The 22,894-nt window shown below is 32.5% G+C and overlaps 1 protein-coding gene across 3 annotated transcripts in view; it reads right to left on the reverse strand.

Annotated features, from left to right (window-relative positions):
- Positions 1 to 1,952: 1,952 nt before the first annotated feature.
- ISPD (isoprenoid synthase domain containing) overlaps positions 1,953 to 22,894 on the reverse strand; it is a 229,117-nt gene continuing 208,175 nt past the window's right edge. For all 3 annotated transcript variants that reach the window (XM_025046929.1, XM_006911961.3, XM_025046930.1), the window contains one exon: positions 1,953 to 2,762. In XM_025046929.1, the coding sequence (XP_024902697.1) occupies positions 2,658 to 2,762 (105 nt within the window). In that variant the 3' untranslated portion in view covers positions 1,953 to 2,657. The remainder of the gene's footprint in view (positions 2,763 to 22,894) is intronic.

The raw sequence follows: 22,894 nt of genomic DNA on the forward strand, positions 1-22,894 counted from the left end.
AGAGTTTTCCTGTTAAACCAATGCAAAATGCTAAAAGTGAATATAGTAAAAATGGGTCCAGGTAGAATATGGGGGTCTGATTTTAAACTGAAATATGTCTATTTGCAACACAAGATCTCTGAAATTGAGCACTTTTATGAAAACTACTACCTCTTACCAATATCAGTCATTAATTAAACCATTGATCACACTGTTAAATTCCTAAAAAGGCTATCTTTAAATTTCATTTTATTAACTAGCACATATTTAGAAAGAAAATAGTCTTTTCATAAAATTTTCTACAGGTAGAAAGCAATTTCAGCAACCCTGAGGCACAATTACTATTCTTTTTAAGGGATTTTAGAAAATAAAAGTGAAAATAGACAGTTCTCATGAAAGCAATTAAGTTTATAGAAGTAGCAATAAAGATATAATTGTAAAGTTACCTCTGGATTTCTTAAACAATTAAAACAAGTAATTTATCCTTCTCTCTTGGTCAATAATTCTCTCCATTCCCTTCACCCTAGGTTACAATTTCTATACGTTGGAAAGATGGTTAGAGAGCCCAAAGCTTCAAGACTTTCCTCTGGCGAATGGGCCAGTCTGTCCCTCCTCATCCCTTTCTCCAGTGCCCTGGCTTATTTCCCACAGCCTCTCTACTGGATGTCCTTTGCCAGAAATCAAGTTTATACAGGGAGATGAGCTTAAAATATTATCAGTGGTCCTGAGTTTAGGCCCTGCCTTTTGTTACGAGGCAGCCGAATGGCACCGGGCAAAGCAGTTAAGATCCCTGCCCATCACTTCCCATCTAAACAATAAAAGATGTGGGGAGATTTCTTTAATTTTTTTTTAAATCTGTGAACCTGTAAACTATAAAGGGAAAAAAATAAAATTAGGATGATCGTGGTGATTAGTTTGGACACAACTGAATATTTTATTAACTAAATTTTATTACACTAAATGTTTCCAATTACATAGGGCAAAGTCATACTAATTGCTCCCGGATAGATTCTCATCTGGTATGACATTCCATTATGAGGCTGATATGTAAGAATTTAGCCAGCACTCAAGTCATATACAGTGATTTTGCTGTGCCTCTAGATATGTCCAGTTTCCTGTCTCATACACCCATCCTCTCTTGAAAACCTTGATGGCATTTCCTCATTTGCATTTATGAGCAATTTCTAATTCTTAAAACATGTTCGCCTGAAGACTTCAATATGCGCAAGGTGCAAACTTCTCACAAGACTGCCGACCCAATGCCTCAACGGCATAGACTTTCTAACCAAAATCTACATGTTGCCCATATGTTGTCACCCTTAAGATTTGAATTAAATGATTTATTTTACATTTCTTAACATTTCTGAAGAGACAAAGACAAAGAGGCAAGCCCGAGAACTTAGCTTCAAACTACAATGAAACAATGCATTTCATTAAGGAGAATTGTAATAATTATTCCATGTCTATTACTTCTACTCACTATTATTTAAATGTAAAATATAAACTCTCCTACTAATATAGATACTTGAGACCTATAGGAAAAATCATCCAATGTTAAGAAATTCTACAAGGTAGATATTGCATAGAAAACATTTCATGCAACCTTTATAGTTTCCACATGCAGTCTAAGTGCTGAAATAATCTGGTCTAATGTGTTTCTAAAAAGTAAATGTGAATATGAAATAAAAGGCATCTCTAATAACTGGATGTACATAATCGTAAAATATAATGTAAGGAAAAATCATCAATATTTAAGATGTATATACCAACAGAAATTTGAAAAAATAAGAACTCGATTTAAAATGAGAGCAGTATCTGTATCAAAAGAATAATTAAATTCAATATGGATGTATACACAATGAAAATTGAAAAGAATAAGAACTTGATTTAAAATGACACCAGTATCTATATCAAAAGAATAATTATGTTCTTGGATGTGCAATGACTCTTTGCCTTTTAGAAGAACACTAAAATTTAAGATTGATCAAAATAATTTTATTTTTATAAAGCTTTCCAAGTCTTCTTTTAAATTTATTCAGAAAAATCAGGTCTTTTAAAATGAGTCAAAATTATGTATCGTAAACCAAAGAAACAGAAACATCCAATTTTAAAACAACAGAAAACCAGGAGGAGGTTACATCTCCATTAGGGATTAGAGCAATATGAGGCCAGTGGTGAAGATATCTGAACCAGAGTTCCGTGCTATTGTCTTTTTTTTAAAAAAATATGAAAAAGTCAGAACACAATATCTTATGGTAGAGGACAATTTTAGAATTAAGAATAATTCTGAATCTCATTTAGTTTCATTATAGTGTGATTTACTAATTAACACAGAGATAATAGTTCAAGTTTTCTAAATTCTTATTCCTTGGTGGATTAGCTCATTCATCATTATATCTATTTGATCTTTCATGCCTTTGTGAAAAGATTATGAGACGATTACCTTCCACTTCTTTATTCTTTTCCAGTTCAGGCAATTTAATTTGACATGCACAAAAGTAAATTTTTTTTCACAGATATAAACATTGATCAACTTTTATAACCCAAGCATCATATTCTACAAATCATAAGACATAAAACAACTTAAACATTCTACCACATAAAATAGAGAGGAAGCACAAAAGAGATACTTAGGTAAACATTTCTAAAAACTCAGGAGGTAATTGTCTCTGTGTTTTTCATGCTACCAGTAGCTGACCAACGAGTCCAGAATTTCTTTCTTTGATTAAGTTGGCAATAATAATGGCACCTTGCCTTAAACTGTCCTGTAGTTTCTGCTTCTCCTAAAAAGAAAGGATAAAACAATAATTACTTTAGAAAGAAAAGACATCACACGTTAAATTTAGTAGAGTTACATTTCTTTTTTAAGTTTGTTTGTTTGTTTTTTTATTTTAAAGTACCCCCAGGTTTACAAAGATATAACTGACACATAATGTTGTGTAAATTTAAGGTGTACAACACAATGATATGATGTATGATATACATATATATCGTGGAATGATTAAGACAATAGTTATCATATCTATCATTTCATACACTGACCGTTTGGTGGGAGGGTGTGAGGACATTTAAGATCTACCCTTTCAGTAACTTTCAAGGAAACAATATTGTTAACTATAATCCCCATGTTGTACATTATATCCACTTTGTAACTGAAAGTTTGTATCCTTTGTAACTGAAAGTTTGTAACTGAAAGTTTGTAACTGAAAGTTTGTATCCTTTCACCAATATCTCCTCCATTTCCTCCATCCCTCAGCCCTTGACAATGAGCATACTACTCTCTTTCTATGAGTTCCAGGAACCACTTTTCAATGCTTTCTGGACTCAGCATTCTATAGAACCCAGATCATAGACACAAGGATAGACTTGGTCCCTCAAATAAAGGAGAAATTCTCTTGCAAGCACTTTTCATTATAGACAAAAAAAAATTTGATGAAGATATCAAGAAAAACACTGATGCAATTTCAAATGCTAACAGTATAAAAGATTATTTTCATTTAATCCAGTATCTGACCAACTTTCACTCTTCCCTGAAGTGTGAATATTTCATCAATGATGCAAGTCTTTCTTTGCCTTGTTTCTGAATGTCTCCAACAACAGACTTATAAACTATGAGTACTGGTGTGTGGGAGGAACCTGCTTGTTGTTTGTGAAGAAAAGATCAGGCAAATTTGCGAAATTCGTGAAATCAGTTATCTCACAAGTTGCTAAACTGTGGTTTTGCCTTTGAAATCATATTGCCTATTAAAATATGTTTATTCTAATTATTGAAGCTTCTTGAAGCCATGAGGGGATGATAATATGAAAAAAAAGGGAAAGTGGAAACAGAGTTAATATCGCTAAGGTCTCTGTGTTATAACTGTGCTATGTTAAAAAAAGAGGGCTCTAGTAAGCAACCTCTAAATTTGGCCTTTTCCTTAATACCTTATCCCCATGTTCAATATATTACTAGGACCTGCTGCTTCTGCCTCTTTCACATTTTTTGAATCCATATATTCCACTCAAACTGCTGCTGCCAGCATAAGACCTCTGCCCTGAATTATTGGAACAATCTCGTAACAGTCTCTCTAAAGTCTTATACCATTCTACCCTATTTCCTACACAGCAGTCAAAATATTTATTTTAAAATATAGATCTGTTCACATCACAATCTTGCCTGAAATCTTCTGAAGGCCACCTTTAAACTTCAGGATCAAGTCTGAGCCCTTTACCCGGTAATGGAAAGTCTTATCCTTCCAGCTTCTCCCTTAAAACCACTCAAATCTCCAAGCCACACAGAAGTGTTTACGATTGCCCAAGCAAGCCATTTTCCTAACCTTTCATCCCTTTGCACCAGCTAATCCCTTTGCCAGGAATGCTGTCCCACTCCGTTCCCAGCTTAGCTGAGTGTAGTTTCTCTGTGGTTCCACCCAGATATCAGCGACTCTTGAAATCCATCCTGGCTCCTGTCCTCCAGCCTCTTTTGGGTGAGGTGAGGCTATGTTTCCACAGCTGTGAATTCCTTAACACACTGAATTCTAAGTCTTTTTAGTTGTCCATTTATTCCACCAGATGATGTTTCTTCATGTGAAGAATTTTTCATTTTATCTTTGAATATGAAACACTTAGCTCAATGCCTAACACATGGTAACACCCCATAAATTATAACAAATTCAAAGCAAAGGAGGCTCTGTGATAGAGGTATCATCACCCTTTCAGTTTAAGTCATTTGCTAACAATGGACATTATCTGGTTACTTTGTTTACTCCTATTAGCATATTTAGCCAGAAACCTCAACAATAGTACAAAGAAGAATGTTCTCAAAGCTTTACCACTGCCACCACCAGGCCTCCACCAGCCCCAGCCCTGAGTTTCTCATACATGAGGATGGTGGTGAGAGACCACCTCTGTTAAGCTATTCTTTTCCATCACTTTCTCTGGTGAAGCTGGGAAAGATGCACAAGGGGCTGGATGGTGGCTACTTGGCTTCTTTCATGTTGGTTTTAATGACATTTCAATATTGGATTTCAAATGGTCTACTGGTTTCCAGAATATCACAAGACTTAAATCATATAAAGATAAATAATTAGAAAGCCAAATACATTTAGGCTTAAAATGTGATTCATTTATATAGAATAGATATCATCCATGCCATGTTGTTAATTAAAAAAAAAAAAAGTATTCTAAAACTGAACAAAATACAAACCAACTATAGGTATGTATCTGTTACTCTTAATGATTAATTAATTACAATGTCACAGGATTAATAATATACATCTACCCCTCAGTCTCATTTATTAAATTAAGACATACAACGGATGATGACAATTAAGGTTTCCCCTTCAAAAATAAACAAAAAAAGGCTATCTGTATAGCCTCTTTGAAACCAGTGTATACTTGTCAAATGAAAGTAGCACAATAATAAATGAAGATATGAATAGAAAAAAATCTATTTATGATTCTAGGGCTAGAAAAGTCACATTTCTATATCTTGGAATAAATCTTCCATGCTCATTTTGATAGCCCTATAACTTATATATTTTTAGTTAATAAAAAATTTAAGAATATTCTTTTAAGAATTCAATTACTTCTGCAATTTTTTATTGACATCATTAGAATTCAGTGAGAACTTATGTTAGTCCACTAAATATTTGTTTTTCCTCTCTGCCTCAGCTCCACTGATCACTTCATTGAGAAATACGGAAATTTAAAAACTGATTAAACGAAATGGTGAGACACACATATACTCAGAAAATTCTGGTATGTATAAAGATCAGCTGGTCAAATAATTTATGGGTTTCAAACTAATATCACCATTCCATATCTCTATAAAAGTATTGATAAAACAGGTTAAAAATGCAAACTCAAATAGATCTTTGAAAAGCATTTCTTGATTCCAGTGGAGATGCAAAACAGTATCATTAATCTTTGAGGAAAGGGGCATCATAAGTGGTCATTTCATTACCATTCACACATATGTATGTATAGGTATACATAATACATTCCTTGTGTGTTCCAAATATTATGTAATAAAACGTTCAACATTGACACAAAGTAAGCAAGATCAACATGAACACTGAAAATCACGCTGATAATATGTACTCTTGATATGATGTGATACAAATGGCATTTATCTTTGTGGTCTTCCTCTGCAAAACCCATAACTCCAGTCTAATCACAAGAAAAAGGTCAGATGAATTCCAATAGAGGGGCTTCCTACAATATATTTGACCAGTGCTCCTCAAAATTGTCAAGTTCATCAAAAAATGAGGGAATTCTGAGGAAATGTCACAGCCATGAGGAGCGCAAGAAGACATGACAACTAAAAGTCATAACGGTATCCTGGAATAAAAAGTTAAAACTAAGAAAATCTGAATAAACTATAGATTTTAGTTGTTAATAGGGAAAATTGGGAATAAGGCATTTGAAGACTCTGTACAATCATTTCAATTTTTCTTTAAATCTAAAATACAAAATCTATTATTTTTCAAAAAAGGTGTGTGTTCAATTGTGGAGTCCAGAATGGACAAGGGATATTTTGGAAACAAGAAATAATTACTAATTTTCATTGTGGCATATCAATGTGATAAGCTAGACCCTCCATTGCAGGAAAAGGGGGTACCCAAATTACCACAATAAAAGATAAAAAATTACCAAAATTAAATTTAGCAGCAGTTTATTTACTATCTGTAACTCTAGCAACTTCCATGCTTCAGGTTTACCTTCATTACCTTGATTACTCACCAGCCATAAAGGTCATGAACTATAGTGGCACACCAGTGTTTACACACCCACACACGAAAATCATGTATTTGTTAAATTAAAAAAAAAGAATATATTTAATGATAAGTCTGCATTATTGTCATAATTATAATTACTTGTTTTATTTTATCTGTTCACTTCATAACAATGCCAAATTTTTGAGAAAAATCTTAAAAATTATAAACTCTAACCTTTTATAAAATAATAAAAATATAACTTCTAGCTGAAAAAATACAGCATTCACTCTTTTTCTTGGTTACAACTATATTATATAATAGAAACCAGTCAGAAAAGTAAAAACTAGAGTAGTTATATTTCTTAAAATAATGAGAAGGGAAATATCAAAATGTTAATAAGAGTAATTTTCGGATAACAAATTTATACCTATTTTTATTTCCTCTGTGTGTTTTGCTATATTTTCAAAATTTCCATAATGAACATAATTTATTCTTCTAAAACTAAAATAAGTTATTTTAAAATTTAGTTTCAAGACTTTAAATTCAGGGAGCTAACTTTGTTTTGTTATCAGATAAAATCAATAATGCAGAATATTGTCCAAATTTCTAGGAAACATTATCTCCTTAAAAATCTTCAAAATCTTACCCCAAAAAAAGCATTTTTGGTTGAATATTCTAGTTGTCAATAAAAGGTCCAAGAAAAAATCATATTAATAATGCATACAGTCTTAGCTTTCATGAAAAATATCATGAAAGTCCAACTAAAAGGGACAACAAAGAATATGTACTTAATTTTATCAGTACGTTAACAATTGTTCATTGAGACACTGAGATCTTTAAGAGTTTCTAACAAATTTTTAAAATATTAGAAAGAATGTTAGATAAAATAACAATATAAAATAGCTATTTTTAATTTTCTATATCCTCAAACTGAATTATTTAGGATTAGAATTCACTATGAGTTTTACCTAAAATAGTATCATATTTATCTATTTCTCCATTCTTTGTAATTTCAAGAAGAGAATGAAATATACCATGCTTAGATAAAATAGGAACAAAAGTTCTTATTACCATTATCGTTTAAACACATAAGGTAATTCTAAATTTACCTGATAGTAATTAAGTCTTGTCAATTGAATCCTGGACTTTGATGTGTGTGTGTGTGTGTGTGTGTGTGTGTAGGGGGTTTGGCTGATAGGTAGGTTTCCTTATGATGGTTATATATATATTTCTCATCTTCAGTAGAGGAGTAAAGTCATGCTGCAGAAATTCTCATGGAACTTCTAAATCTTGGGCAAGATTTGGGGAATCAGAGAAAGTAGATTATTATTTTCACAGAAGCTTGAGAATGATAGCAGTACCTCCATAATTCACAGCAGCTCTTTTCCCTCCCCCCACCATCCATCTCATGATTTGCACAAATAAAGCCTGCAGTTCCAGAATTAAGTTACTAAGAAGTTGCACCTTGCACATGTACACAAATGTTAATTTTCTATAATGCCCATGTCTTCAAAATGTCTTACTTACTAACCATTCCTTTCAATTCTCTCAAAGGGCAACTTTTGACAAAACTATTACAAGTGTACATAAACTTGAAGAACTTTTTAAAAGGTATATTTTAAAACATTAAACCCTATCATTGTACTACACAGCTCTCAGTATTTGAATTAGAGATATAAACAAATTTATGGTATGCTGTTAGAATCAAATTTACATGCATTTTGTAGAATGCAGTCTCAAAGAATAGCAGGAAAAGCAATGACGTCATTGTTGTCCAAATCTTTATAGACAGACTGAAAGGAAAACTTTTAGAGATATTCATCCTCCATACACATCATTCCTCAAGAATGCAATGTGCTCTGTTAAAAGGAAAATCATAAAATTAAAATATATGTACATATATTTAGGTTTTAGATGTCTCAGAAGATTACAGAGCCCTCTTAAAGGGTAAACAGTACCGTGTCTCATCAAATTTCATACCTAAAATCTAATTCAATTTCCAAGAGTTACAAAGCTGTCTTGAAATTCAAATGCTTATAATTTGAAATATATTCTTCTTCCATACATTCTTGTTTCGGTGAACTTATGCAAAAATTACCTAAATACCACAAAATTTCAAAGACTCTAAACAAATAAAAGTGTACTATCTATATCTATATAAACATGTAAACCTACATATCTTTCTATCCATACAACATACAATTACAAAAATCCTAAGTTGCAGATTTCGTTACATTTTTAAGATAATATCAAAGTTAAACATATCTGTATACATTTTGCTGATATGGAAGAAAAAAAATCTAATGGTAAAACACTGTCCCCTAGTGGAGATGAAAATGAATGTTTGGTGTTTGTAAAGTTCTAAAATGCAGGAAAAAGCAGTCAGTCACCTATTGATAGAGTTTAAGAAAAACAAAAGTCATCTTCCAAATAAAAGCATTTTCCTCTTGTTCATTTGAGTGAAACAACTGTCTCCAAAACCTAGATAATAAAATACTCATGAAAATGCACATGAGTTTAGTTACTAATATAATCATCACACAGCAGTTTTCATCTCCTTTATTCTCTGTGCCTTGCACACACTGTAGGTGCTTGAGTATTTGTGGAATGAGGTAATTAAGAAAAAAGATTGGTCAATAAAACTCTGGGGGGCAGCACGGTTACTTTGCTAAATAGGAAAGACCCAAACTATGCAGTGTTCAGAGCCAAAGTGCAGGGGGGTAAAACATGGGCAGCCAAAAGCACGAGACGTCTGGGCTGAGAAACAAGCAGTTCATTATTGTGTCAATTATTTCTAGATCTGGGACTTGTCATACTGTCATACTTTACTATCTTACAGCATCATTCATAATATAAATTCTACAACTTAAGAAAGTTGAAAAAGCAGTCTCATACACAATGTCCCTTTTAATTAGCAAAACTGTTTTGATCCTACACAACTCATCCAACAGTTACTAAGTCCTGCTGGTTTTCTCTTGTGACATCCCTCACCAGTCACAGTCTAAGTCTACATCCACGCCATCCTATACCTGAATTCCTCTAGGATGCCCTAACTGGCTACTTCTCTTTGCCTTTGGCTATTATTCTAACCTCACAACAATTTTTACCATATCAAACCCATATTACTTTCAGCACAAACATCATCTAAGCATTCGAGGCCATCCACAAACAATCTAATCAACTCTTCTAATCACACTTCTCACTCCTTTACTATACAGAATCTACTTTTGTGGCCATACTGGTGATAGTCATTGTTATTCCTTCTCCAGTCAAATAGATTCCTAATCATTGTCTAATTCATGCCGAGTTTCAAAGACCTGGCTATGATGACTTCCTCTTATGATATTGTCTATTTTACTAGACATCAGCAATTTATATGATCACAGACTCATAGTCTCTTATTAATATTTTTATTAGGTTTACATATGTACAGGTCTTATTTTCATAGCTAAAATGTAGATAATAAAAGATAACTCTTCAGAATTAAATCCTAGACTCACATAAAGTATTATATCCATAGTAGGTACTCATTAAATGTTAACTGGATTAATTTACTAATTGATTCTATAAAGATCTGGCTTTGTATATAACTATTAAGACATCTTTGAAATATCAAAGTTTTTAGATAAAAGATATATCATTATGGAAATAATCCCTTAAACATAAAATTAAGAAAAAAACTTGTACCTGTACCTAGAAACTAGAATTATGTCAAAAGCTAGAATTCTGAGCTAAATGATTTCCCCTTCTATGAAAGAATACCTGGTCTGGGAGGTAAGTGTAAGGGAAATTGATAAATTAACACTAATATACCCAAGTTAGAGGGATAATAGTAGATGACGAGGTGGGATTCTCTTATATGAGGTAGCTGTATAAGCAGAAAATCTACATACTAGGTGCGGGTTGGGCAATGGATACTGTTTCTACAATGCATGAGAAATAATAAAAGAAACAGAAAGATCATTCAGAAGAGTTTCTTCTTTAGTGGATGGCCCAGGTGTTAGTACAAAAACTACTGACAATTTCTCTTGAAGAAGAAAGTCTGGTTAAATTTTCCCATAAAATATAATTTAAAATTTTTAATTATAAACTTAATGCAAGAAAATAATTAAAATGGGCAATTCAAAAATATTCTCCTGGTAGCAATGTGTGTGTGTGTGTGTGTGTGTGTGTGTGTGTGTGTGTGTGTGTGTGTGTGTGTGTGAGAGAGAGAGAGAGAGAGAGAGAGAGAAGAAAAAAGCTCTTCAAAGCTCTTCTTGTTGTAGAATTCCAATTAATAAATTTGGAAAGAATGATGAAAATAGGAAATCACCACTCGAGAAGTACTACCATATAATTGTTCCCAGTAAGAATCATCAGTATATACTAAAATTAGCATGCACAATTCTGATAACTGGTATATTTACATAGTCTCAAGATATCTCCCCACAAGATATTTATTAATTATATAGGGGAAAAAATAACAAATTTTCAGTGGAGAAATGTGGCAGGCACCACCTTAACTAAGTGATCACAATTGACATCAACCATAATGAGACACAAGGACATCATATAACCTCTGATATAATGCACTGAGAAGAATACAACATTACTTCTGTAGCACTCTTGCCAAGAATTCATAGCCTGTGTTTATTCATGAGGAAACATCAAACAAACCTAAATCGAGAGACATTATACATTATAACAGGCCAGAATTATCAAAAATGCAAAGTCATGAAAGACAAAGACTGATGATGTGTCCCAGATTAAACAAGACTAAAAAGAGATGACAACGAAATGCACCATGTATCTCAGTGCTGGATCAACTAGAAAAAATAGTGGGAAAACTGACACAATGTAATAAAATTTCTAGATTAGATAATGGTGTTATATCGTTTATTCCCTGATTTTCATACTGTGATAAGATGTTAATATTGGGGATTCTGGGTCAAGGGCATACAGGAATTATTTGTACTATTTTTCTTAATTTTATTAAATTTATTGGGTTGACATTTATTGGTTAATAAAATTATATAATTTCAAATATACAATTCTATAATACCTCATTTGTACATTGCATTGTGTGTTCACCACCAAAGTAAAATCTCCTTTCCTCACCATATATTTGACCCCCTTTATCTTTATCTACCTTTGCCCACCCCCTTTCCCTCTGGTAACCACTAAACTGTTGTCTTTGTCTATGAGATTTTGTTTGTCTTGCTTGTTTGTTGCTTTCAGTTTTATATCCCACATATGAGTGAAATCATATGGTTCTCAACTTTTTCCATCTGACTTATTTTCCTTAGCATTATATTTTCAAGATCTATCTTGAATGGCAGTATTTCATCTTTTCTTATGGCTAAGTAGTATGTCACTGTATATATGTACCACATCTTCTTTAGCCAATCATCTATCAAAGGGCACTTTAGTTGTTTCCATGTCTTGGCCACTGTGAATAAAGCTGCAATGAACAAAGGGGTACATATATCTTCACAAATAAATGTTTTCAATATTTTGTGGTAGATACCCAGAAGAGAGATTGCTGGGTCATATGGTAATTCTATTCTTAATTTTTTGAGGAACCTCCATACTGTTTTCCACAGTGTCTGTACCAATTTACATTCCCACCAGAAGTGTATAAGGATTCTTTTTTCTCCACAACCTCTCCAACACTTGCTATTACTTGTCTTCTAGATAAGAACCATTCTAACACATGTGTGATGGCATATAATTGTGGTATTGATTTGCATCCCCCTAATAGCTAGTGATATTGAGCATCTTTTCATATATCTATTGGCCATTTGTAAGTCTTGGGAGAAGTGTCTGTTCAGGTCCTTTGCTATTTTTTAATTGGATTGTTTGTGTTTTTGTTATTGTTGAGTTGTATAAGTTCTTTATATATTTTAGATATTAGCTCCTTATCAGAGGCATTGTTTGTAAATATCTTCTCCCATTCAGTTGGTTGCCTCTTTGTTTTGTTGATGGTTTCTTTTGCTGTACAGCAGCTTTTTAGTTTGATAAAATCTCATTCATTTGTTTTTTGCTTTTACTTCCCTTGCCTTTGAAGTCAAATTCATAAAATCCTAAGACCAAGGTCTATAAGTTTAGCATCTATGTTTTCTTTTATGTATTTTATTGTTCCAGGTATTATGTTTAGGTCTTTGATCCATTTTGAGTTAACTTCTGTATATGGTAACAAATAGCAGTCTCGTTTCATTCTTTTGGATGTGGTTTTCCAATTTTCCCAGCATTTGTTAACGAGGCTTTCCTTTCTCCATTGTATGTTTCTAGCTCCTTTGTTGAAAATTATTTACCCATATATATGTGGGTTTATTTCTGAGCTTTCAATTCTGTTCCATTGGTCTGTGTCTGTTTTTCTGCCAATACCATGCTGTTTTGATTACTGTCACTTTGTAGTATAACTTGAAGTAGGATGTGATATCTCCGGTGCTGTTCTTTTTACTCATTATTGCTTTGGTTATTTGAGATATTCTGTGATTCCACTCAAATCTGATGATTTTTTATTCTATTGCTTTAAAAAACGCTACTGGAATTTTGATGAGGATTGCATTAAATCTGTATGTCACTTTGGGTAATAACCATTTCAACTATGCTTATTCTTCCAATTCATGAACAAAGAATATGTTTCCATTTCTTTGTATCTTTAATTTCTTTAATAATGTCATATAGTTTTCGGTGTATGGGTCCTTCACACCCTTTGTTAAGTTTATTCCTAGGTATTTTATTCTTTTTGTTGCAATTGCAAAAGAAATTTTTTCATTTATTTTTCTGAAATTTCATTGTTAGTGTATAGGAACACAAAGGATTTTTGTACATTGTTTTTGTATCCTGCAACTTTACTGTATTTCTTTATTGTTTCTAATAGTTTTTGGTAGAGTCTTTAGGGTGTTCTATATAAACAATCATGTTCTCTGCAAAAAGGGACAATTTGACTTCTTCAGTCTGGATGTCTTTTATTTCTTTCTCTTGCCTGAATGCTCTGGCTAGGACTTCTAGTACTATTCTGAATAACAATGATGATAGTAAACAGCCTTGTCTTGTTCTTAATCTTAGAGAAAAGCTTTTAGTTTTTCACCACTAATGAAAATAGCTGAGTGTTTGTAATATATGGCCTTTATTATGCTGACATACTTTCCTTCTATACCTATTTTATTAAGTGTTTTAATCATAAATGGATGTTGTATCTTTGTGTTATTTTTTAATTTCTCATTTTATACAAATCCAAACTAATATATATATGTGTGTGTGTGTGTGTGTGTGTGTGTATATATATATACGTATATATATACACACACACACATATATATATATAATCCTCATTGACTTTAAGTTAATAAGAAAGGAAAAAGTAAATAAATATGCATGTAAAATTCAATAAACAATCAGCAGTAGTAAGAAACAAGATTATACCTTATGAAATCACTAGGGAAAAAAAGTAAAGGAAATATAATACAATCTATGAGGTAAATTCCATTACTTAAAAACCTAAACCAAGAGAGGTTAAAAAACTTGTCCATAGTTGCAGAGATAGATAATGAATGAAAAAATCAGACTTGAAACCAAAATCAGAATCTATAGAGTCTAAGCACTTAACAACAGCATTAGAGACATTCTTATCTAAGAAAACATGCTTCTATATGACTATTTAAAGTTCAGATTCATTAATTTTTTTTTTGCTCAGCTTAATATCAAAGTAAAAATATAATCCCTCTTGAGATTTTTAAATGACTCAGGAACAATAAATAGGCTGTGTGGTCTGCCTCCACAACTGTAAAAAAAAATACCAATTTATGTTTTATGACATGAATACAAACTGATGAGAGAATTAAATCTCTTGGATCAATAATAATAAAAACTCTAATTCGTACATTGGGACACTAATTCCAGAATTTGTAACATCCAGACAAAAGGTAGAAGCAAGCATTATTCAGTGACTATTTATGGAGAAATTAAAAAACAAAGTTCTGTAAAACAAATGTAGGGGACATAAAGCAAATATTTATTGAGTCAAAATGTCATTTTGTCTTATAGTTTACATCGTCACACATGTACATTGCAAAAGTAAGCAGGAAGCCTTGTCAATTTCAGGAATTGTCATGCCATAAAACGGTAAGTCATAAAGAACAACAAATACCAGAATCATGTTGCTAGAGCAAAGGCAAAAATAAAAATTTAAACCAAAACACACATTGATTTGACTGTCACGGTTGGATGGGTTTGGCATGATCCCTGGCAGGATCTGTTCTATATTGAGAAGTGATGAACGTTAGCTTTCTCTGCCGACATGTTTTCAGTGAGGTATAGAATATAGGAAAGGCTAAGCAACATTTTTAATGATTGCTCCAGCATTTTAATAAACTGAAAAAGATCTGAGGCGAACACAAAGAAGCAGTGCACTAGAAATCTCCTGTGCACCCTGGAAAGCTTACAAAGGCAACACTAACATGTTTCCATTCACTCAGCCTGGAGCATCGTTCTCCGGTTTCTTGAATATACTAATTTCATGAAGAATAATTTAAGTGTTATATAGAACACACACAATCAAAAGGAAAAAAAGGGCTACAAAATCTTTCTTTCTTTTGTTTATTCGTTCTGATTGGGATTGGAAGACCTTTAAAAGACAAATAAATGCCCGGTGGCTATAAATAATTAAAATACTAGCAAAGAGGAGTAATAATTACAAGAAAAAATGTGTGTCTGGATTATACACGTCTAATGAAAAGAACGAGACACTTGTGAATACTGAACACTAAATCATGAAAGCAAAAAAAAAAAAAATGATTGATAATCTTTATAGAAATACATTAAAAGACAGTTAAAAGTAAACCCCAGTTCAATGATAGAAAGTGTATATGCATCATTATTATAAAAATATAGTCCTCACATAGAATGAAATATTTATTGCCATAACTTGAAATATGAAAGGAAAGCATGCACTAAAAAATCTAGCCTGCTCAGATTTGTTTAGTTTGGATTTCAGTACTTTAGTTGGAAATAAGTTCTCATCATTGTGGGACAAAAACAAAGCAAAAACATACACTCACAGAGATTACCTATAAAGACTATAGCTTACAATGGCATTCTTCTAGATATTATATTCCTCATTTCTGAAAGTAAGTCTTGTGAAATTTAGGAAAAGAAAGGTAGGGAAGGTTTGTCTAAGCATTATGGGAAAAGCCCTGGGGTTTGTTCTTCATGTTTTCAATCATCAATTCTGGAGGAACATCCTGATTACAATTATTTTCAATCTGAGGTAACAATTTCACGTACAGTTCTTTATAGCATGATACCTTTATATCTTTAACTAATTTGTGGTGGATAGAAGAAATAAAGTGGTTTTACAAGGGAAACAAAATAGATTTGTTTAATCAAACAGTAAAAAATGTATTGTTCTCAATTAGGCATATTGTAGACATATGATTATTAGAGAACATAAGACAGTCCAAAGAGTTTTCATTATCTCATAACATTAGTTTGGTTGCTTGTTTTTTTAAAAAATAAGAGGTATGGAAAGATTTTAAATATAAGTGATACATGTTATATTTTAATATGCTTAACATTTAAACGCTCTAAGAAATGTCACTAAGCTTCTAAGTATTTCTTCTTCCCTTCAAAACAGTTAGTTGACATTTCCTGCAGTCTGATACATTGCTAATTTCTAGGGCATATCAAACAGGAAAAAAATTCAGCTTAAGTTATAGAGGAGGAATATTGAATACAGATGAACCATAAGGAAATAAAATTTCAGATAAGTCTAAAAGTGAATGATATTAGATCCATGAAGATCTATCTTCTCTGTCAGGAAACAAGATTTAAAAACCCAGTAACAGAGCTCTGTCTAGCAATATGCACTTTCACAACGACACAAGAGGTCAAGGATATTCTTTTAAATAACTGTTTTATAGGTCTTAGCTGGGGACTGCCCAACTATCTAGCAACCCAGAAAATATCATGTAATTGTGATGACGAACTCTAATGAATTGCATGCCAAGTTGTGTGGTGTTTCAGAGGCATGGAAAGGAGTCAGTGTGCCACAGCAAACTCTACAGATATCCATGGACTACTAACTTAAAAGAGATAATGAATTTGTGAGCTTTTAACTGCTTTATTTACAACTGCCTACATTTTAGAAAAATACCTTGACAGATTGAGAATAAGTAAAGGTTTTAAAAATTTGACAAAATAAGATTTCAACAAATAAATATAAATAAAACAAAAAAATAAATAAATTTGACTTAACAACCATTCATCCTAATTTGAAACTGATAATCACCTCTTTTCAAGGGCTACTCAAAATCTTAATACCTGAAATAGCATTTAAAATATATAATTTCTTTTGTATCCTGCTACTTTACTGAATTCTTTTATAAGGTCTATCAATTTTGGTGGATTCTTTAGATTCCACTTCTGGGTAATTATCCTCAGAAAACTAAAACATTAATTTAAAAAGATATATGCACTCCTGTGTTCACTAGAGCATTATTTACAATAACTGAGATATAGAAGCAACCTAAATGTCCATCAACAGATGAATGAATAAAGATGTAACGCACACACACACACACACACACACATACACACTGAATATTACACAGCAATAAAAAAGAATGAAATCTTGTCATTTGAACAACATGGATGGACCTAGAGGGTATTATGCTAAATGAAATAAGCCAGACACATAAAGACAAATACCACATGGTTTCACTTATATGTGGAATCTAAAACAAAACAAATGAACAAGCAAAATAAAATAAAAAACAGACTCATAGAAACAGAGGCCAAAGAGATGGTCACCAGAAAGGAGGAGGATAGCGAGATGAATGAGAAAGGTGAAGGAAAAGATAGTTAATAATATTGTGATAAGTTTGCACAATGATGGATGATTACTAGAATTAGCAGTGAACAAATTGTAAGGTATACATATATTAAATCAGTATACTGTACACTTGAAACTAATATAACTGATATATTTTATACCAATGGTACCTAATTAGAAAAGTATAATACAATATAATTTCTTATTTTCATTTTGGGATAGTTAGAGAAAGCACAAAAGAAAGAGTGGTTCATTTTTTGAAACTAAAAAAACAATCTTTTAAAACTGTGAATAAACACAAAACAAGAGTTTGTATTACTTTAAATATAATAATTATTCAATTTCCTTTTTTTTTTCAGTTATAAAACAATACCCAAGCATAGCCGCCACCATTTACTCCGAGGCCATCTAGGTAATATACAGTTCATTTAGAAATAGCTCATTTCTTTCAAGCAACCCAACAGAATAATTTAGAGGATCATTAAGAATAAACTCAATGAATCAACTAGATGGTAATCATCATAAATTTGAAGAAAATGTGAGAACGATAACAACCAAGACAGGGTGCGCTTTCAAGGACGGGATTACAAGTAATGAGAACTATAATGATGAACTCTCTGGACTGCCACCTCCACCCACTGCTATGTCATAAGTTCTAAACATCTTTAAAGAAGAAATCAATTACTTTTTAATTTTAAAAAGTAGGTTGTCTAATGCATGATGGCTTGAGAATATAAAAGAAGAACAAAACTTTATTTTTGTAAGAATGTCTTATTTTAATAAATCATTGAGAAGCTGAGGACACATGCCCTCCTCATTTTAAATCTCTACAAATGTGCATTAGTGGTGATGGTGACATTAAGTGCACTCTGGAAGTGCACATGTGCAAACACAAACACACATGTGATAATACTAGAAATGAAAGGAAAATGCTAAGATGTGACTATGCATTTTAGAGAATGTTTGAGACATTGAAAAAAGATGGAATCATACTGGAAATAAAAACCATAGACCAAAACATGCACAAGGTAGGGTGCTGCAGAAGGCAATTCCAGGTTGTTTCAAGCTGAGGGTGATCAAATTCCAGGAGCAAAAAAAATTCCTGGGCCAACCTCCAGGGTAACTAGTCATTAACTATATTCTAAGGAGACAACAGGATGGCCCATACCTCATTCCCTGCCTCCATTAAAAAACTGGCAATAAAGATGTTTACTCATAGCCTGAAGCAGATTGGGCACTTGGTCCAGAGAAATAACAATGTTTTAGGTTCTTAGCAAATTCCAGAAAGAAAGGGGTGCTTTTCAAGGGAATCAGGCTATCAGAAGTAAATGATTTTAATAATAATAACATGAAACTTTAATGCCGTGTTAATTAAAAGTTGTGATAATATGAATACAATGTTTTCTCATCACAATACTCTGTGAAAAAGAATAGTTTATACTAAAATTTCAAGTTTGATTTTAACATATAAAAATCTGTTGTGATTTAACACATTAAGAGTAAAGGAAAAACACACTAGGAATGGTTAATTATATGTCAAAAAGCATTTAGTACTATTCAACATCTATCTCTGAATAAAAAGAAAAAAGAAAAGAAAAAAATCAAGGAAAAATGAGGAGAATAATGTTTCATTAAGAATTTTCCTGAAAGTTAGAGAAAGCACAAGGATAAATGGTATCACTACTGGGTTTCTTAGCTAATGTAACAGGACAAGAAAAATAAAGGGTTAAATATTAAAAAGACATAATCTATCCTCTTTTTTAAACACAAGGAATAATCATTTGAAAATATAAAAGAACTATTAAAAGAGTTCGGTACATGGATTAGATATAAGATCAATCAAAACAATGCAAGCTTTCTTATATAATAACTATAACCAATTACAAAATTTAATATTTTTAAAGCACCTGCTCACGATATTTGGTAGCTCTCAAAACACTGGCAATAACCAATTATAAAAGTAATAATAGAAAAAATAATCAGAATAGCAAAAACAAAGAAAAGCCATAAGCGATCAAAATTAAGTCTTGAAAAGTATCAAGCCTATTTTCAGCCCTTTGAATATGTTCTCGTCTATCACACAGCCTTCTTATATGCTGCTTCTTCTCTCTAGAAAGCATTATCTTCCACCTTTACTTTCTTTGGTCTGTCTCCTCAGTTGGAAAAGCTGCCTTTCATTTTCACTCTTCCTCAAGAAAGTCTTTCTTGACACCTCTGCCTGGTCAAACCCATCCATCTTCGGCTCTCATTGTGTTTCTCCTTTTAAGCTCTTGTCTCTGTTCCAATTTTATATTTTTTGTTAGTGTAATTCACTCCTGGCCTGAAGCTCCATGCTATGATATCAGCTACCACGTAGCCTCGTCTGTTTTGTGCTCAACACTGTACTCTGAGTAACTGTCATGATACTCAAGCCAGGGTAGATACCAGTACTTATTTTTACAGGGAATTAAATATTTTGAATGAATAAATGTGTAAGGGATAAAATTTAGGTTTCTGGCATTGGTTGTTGATGAACTTCTGCAATTCTTGCAGGATGCTTCTTTTGCCCTTTTTCTATTCTAAGTTTCCATTTCATCTCCCTCCAAAAAAAAATTACTCCTTGACATCCAATTTCAGTGATCAGGAAAAATGTTTCTGTTTTAAGGTTCCAATCATGCTGGCATATTACCATCCCAATTCTCAGGGTCCATTCTTTCCTGATTGATGACCTAGCTTTATGTAAAACTTGGGACAAAAACACGACTGTACACAATTACACAAGTTAATAGAAAGTTCTATGACTGCAAATCCTTCCTTCTGTGCCACACTGCTCATTCCTAAATGGAGGAACACATTCCCAAAGGGCAAGTGTCACCTTACTAACACTGACCCCAGTCCTAACTCTGCCAGGTTGCAATAATTGGGAAGCTCCCTACAACTTTCTTTTTCCCTTTTGTATACTGCCAAAGAGTCCAGTAACTTAAGGTAGATGCATGATGAATCTCTGTATCCTATTTTTAAAATTGGGTCCAAACTTAGCATCTGGAAGGTATTCTTAGGAGTTTGGGATTTAAAGATGAGGAGATTCCCTCTTTTCAGAATGAAATATATTTCCTATTTGGGTTCTTTTAATTCATTTTAGTGAATTTTCAAAGAAAAGACATATGTATTTAACTACTCAGCCCTTAATACTCTACAAATCTTCCCTAGGTAAGATTCTGCCTTTTGATTAGTTTGTTTCCAGTAGTTTTTGATGACTTGGCCATGTTACTCCATTCACAGTTACTAAATCTCCATTGTGTATATACACAGCGCTATATAAGAAACTATAAGGTACACAGAAATGTGTTAACAGGTACCATTTTTAAATGTAATATCTGGAAGAGAAATGATCAAAGAGGGACTAGAGCAGAGGTTCCCAACCTTAGCATTATTGTCACTTTGGGCTGGATAATTGTTATAGGGGATTGTTCTGTGCTTTGTATGATGTTTACCATCATCCATAGCCTCTGCTCACCAGACACCCATCACATTGCATGTGCAGTTGTGAAAAGTATCTCAATATGCCCTGGGGGCAAAACTGCTTCTGATCGAGAACTACCGGATTAGAGGTAGGGAAGTAATTGTTTTTAGATATAAAGTAAGGGAGATCTTTACTAAAGCAATGAGGACTCGAAATACATAATGAAGAACACATATACAGAATTCCCTTATTGATTCAAATTGCCAGTCTTTGCAATGGGAAAATACTACTCAGAAAAGGGACATATTTTAATGAGGTGAAGAGAAGTGTGGCAAAGAGACATGGAAAAAGTGGCTGATTTCCTCAAATGAAATCTAAGTCTACAGAGAACAATAGTCAATAACTTTAAGAATTTTTTTCTGAAGTTCTAATAGGTAAAAATAAAAATAGAAGTGAGTGATACAGAAAAGGTCTGAACTATGGGCAATCCTGATACTTCTAAACGTGCTTTTTAAAATTATGACTGAATTGCATCCAGGCCATATTCAAACTTACTTGTCAAAATATTAGAAATGTTTGTAAAAAGTTTCACAAAATTAAATATAATCATAGAACAAAGGTATCTTGAGAAGTTCTATATTTAAGTAAAACCTATATCAAACTTCTGAAAAATAAAGAATAATTTTGTAGTATGATTACTTCCTAATATGCCTGCTTTGGAGTCTGGATTTTTATATTGTATTTCCTTAAAAGTGGAACACACTATTAAAAAAGTAAATAAGTAATACTAAGTGTCTTTGGCCAATATCTCAAAACCATTTTAGTCCAATATACTTAAGCAAAGATGGAGGATTTTCTGCCTTTTGATGATCATGTTTTTATCATTATAGTCAGATGCTCTTGGAAATGCTCACAACAAAACAGAAAATCTGTAAAGGGATATTTTAAATAGACATAATTTCACATGTATGCCCAGAAGGTTTTAATAAATCTGAACAAGTACAGTGTCAAGCAAAATGTTAATCTGTACCTCTGTGAAGACCTCTGTTTGACTGGTTCTTCAATATTTTGTGGTTAGGTAAGACTTTATTATATAAACGGTATATTGAGCTTTATGCCTTGTAATTATGTTAAGTGTTATTTGTGAAAGTTCCTTCAACTTATTTGGAATTTCGTTTCCTCAGCTGGCAGCAATTACAGATTCAAAGACCACCAGAAATAATCCTTCAGCCTCTTTCAGGATCCACAAGCTTGTTTTGAACACGTAAGCAAGCGTGCAGGAACACTACACTCTGATTATAATGAGGCCAGAGGGAAGGTTATTCTTTCCATTAATAAAAACAAAACAAAACAAAACAAAAAACCTGCTCATAAATGATTCAAAAGCCAAAAGAGAAATGATAATTCTACCAACATATACAACTTTATCTGAAATCAGAGCTGCCCAATGCAAGATTTTGAACTTTGAAAGTAACAGCTCACACAAATTACTGACTACTTCTGCCCAGTCAGTACATTCATCTAACAAGGCCATTTCCATATGAGCAACCACAAACATTTCTGGCTTCGGTTGTTAATCTCCCATGAAAAACTATTTCCATACTATTTTTAACTTGTATATGGCAATGATTATCTGTTTATCTCTGAAGCATATAAACTCTTACAGTGTCCTTTATAATGTATTTATACCATTTTCCTTTCCATGTCCTTGGCAGATGGAAGTATTCACATCTCTCTCCCAAGAACAAAAGTTGAGAAGCACATTGCTTCTCCTTCAACACTGGCTCCTCTTTGTCTCCCAAATTCTTACACTATTAGGTCCACTTCTTAATAGCTTTTCAAATTCAACTTCTTAGATTAAAAAATGCAATTGTGTGATACCTGAAGCCAATTGATATAAAAGAGTTGATTAAATAGCAAATGAAATTCACAATTCATCTTGATTATATATATATATAT

Source organism: Pteropus alecto, unplaced genomic scaffold (assembly GCF_000325575.1).
Source record: "Pteropus alecto unplaced genomic scaffold, ASM32557v1 scaffold21, whole genome shotgun sequence".
NCBI lineage: Eukaryota > Metazoa > Chordata > Mammalia > Chiroptera > Pteropodidae > Pteropus > Pteropus alecto.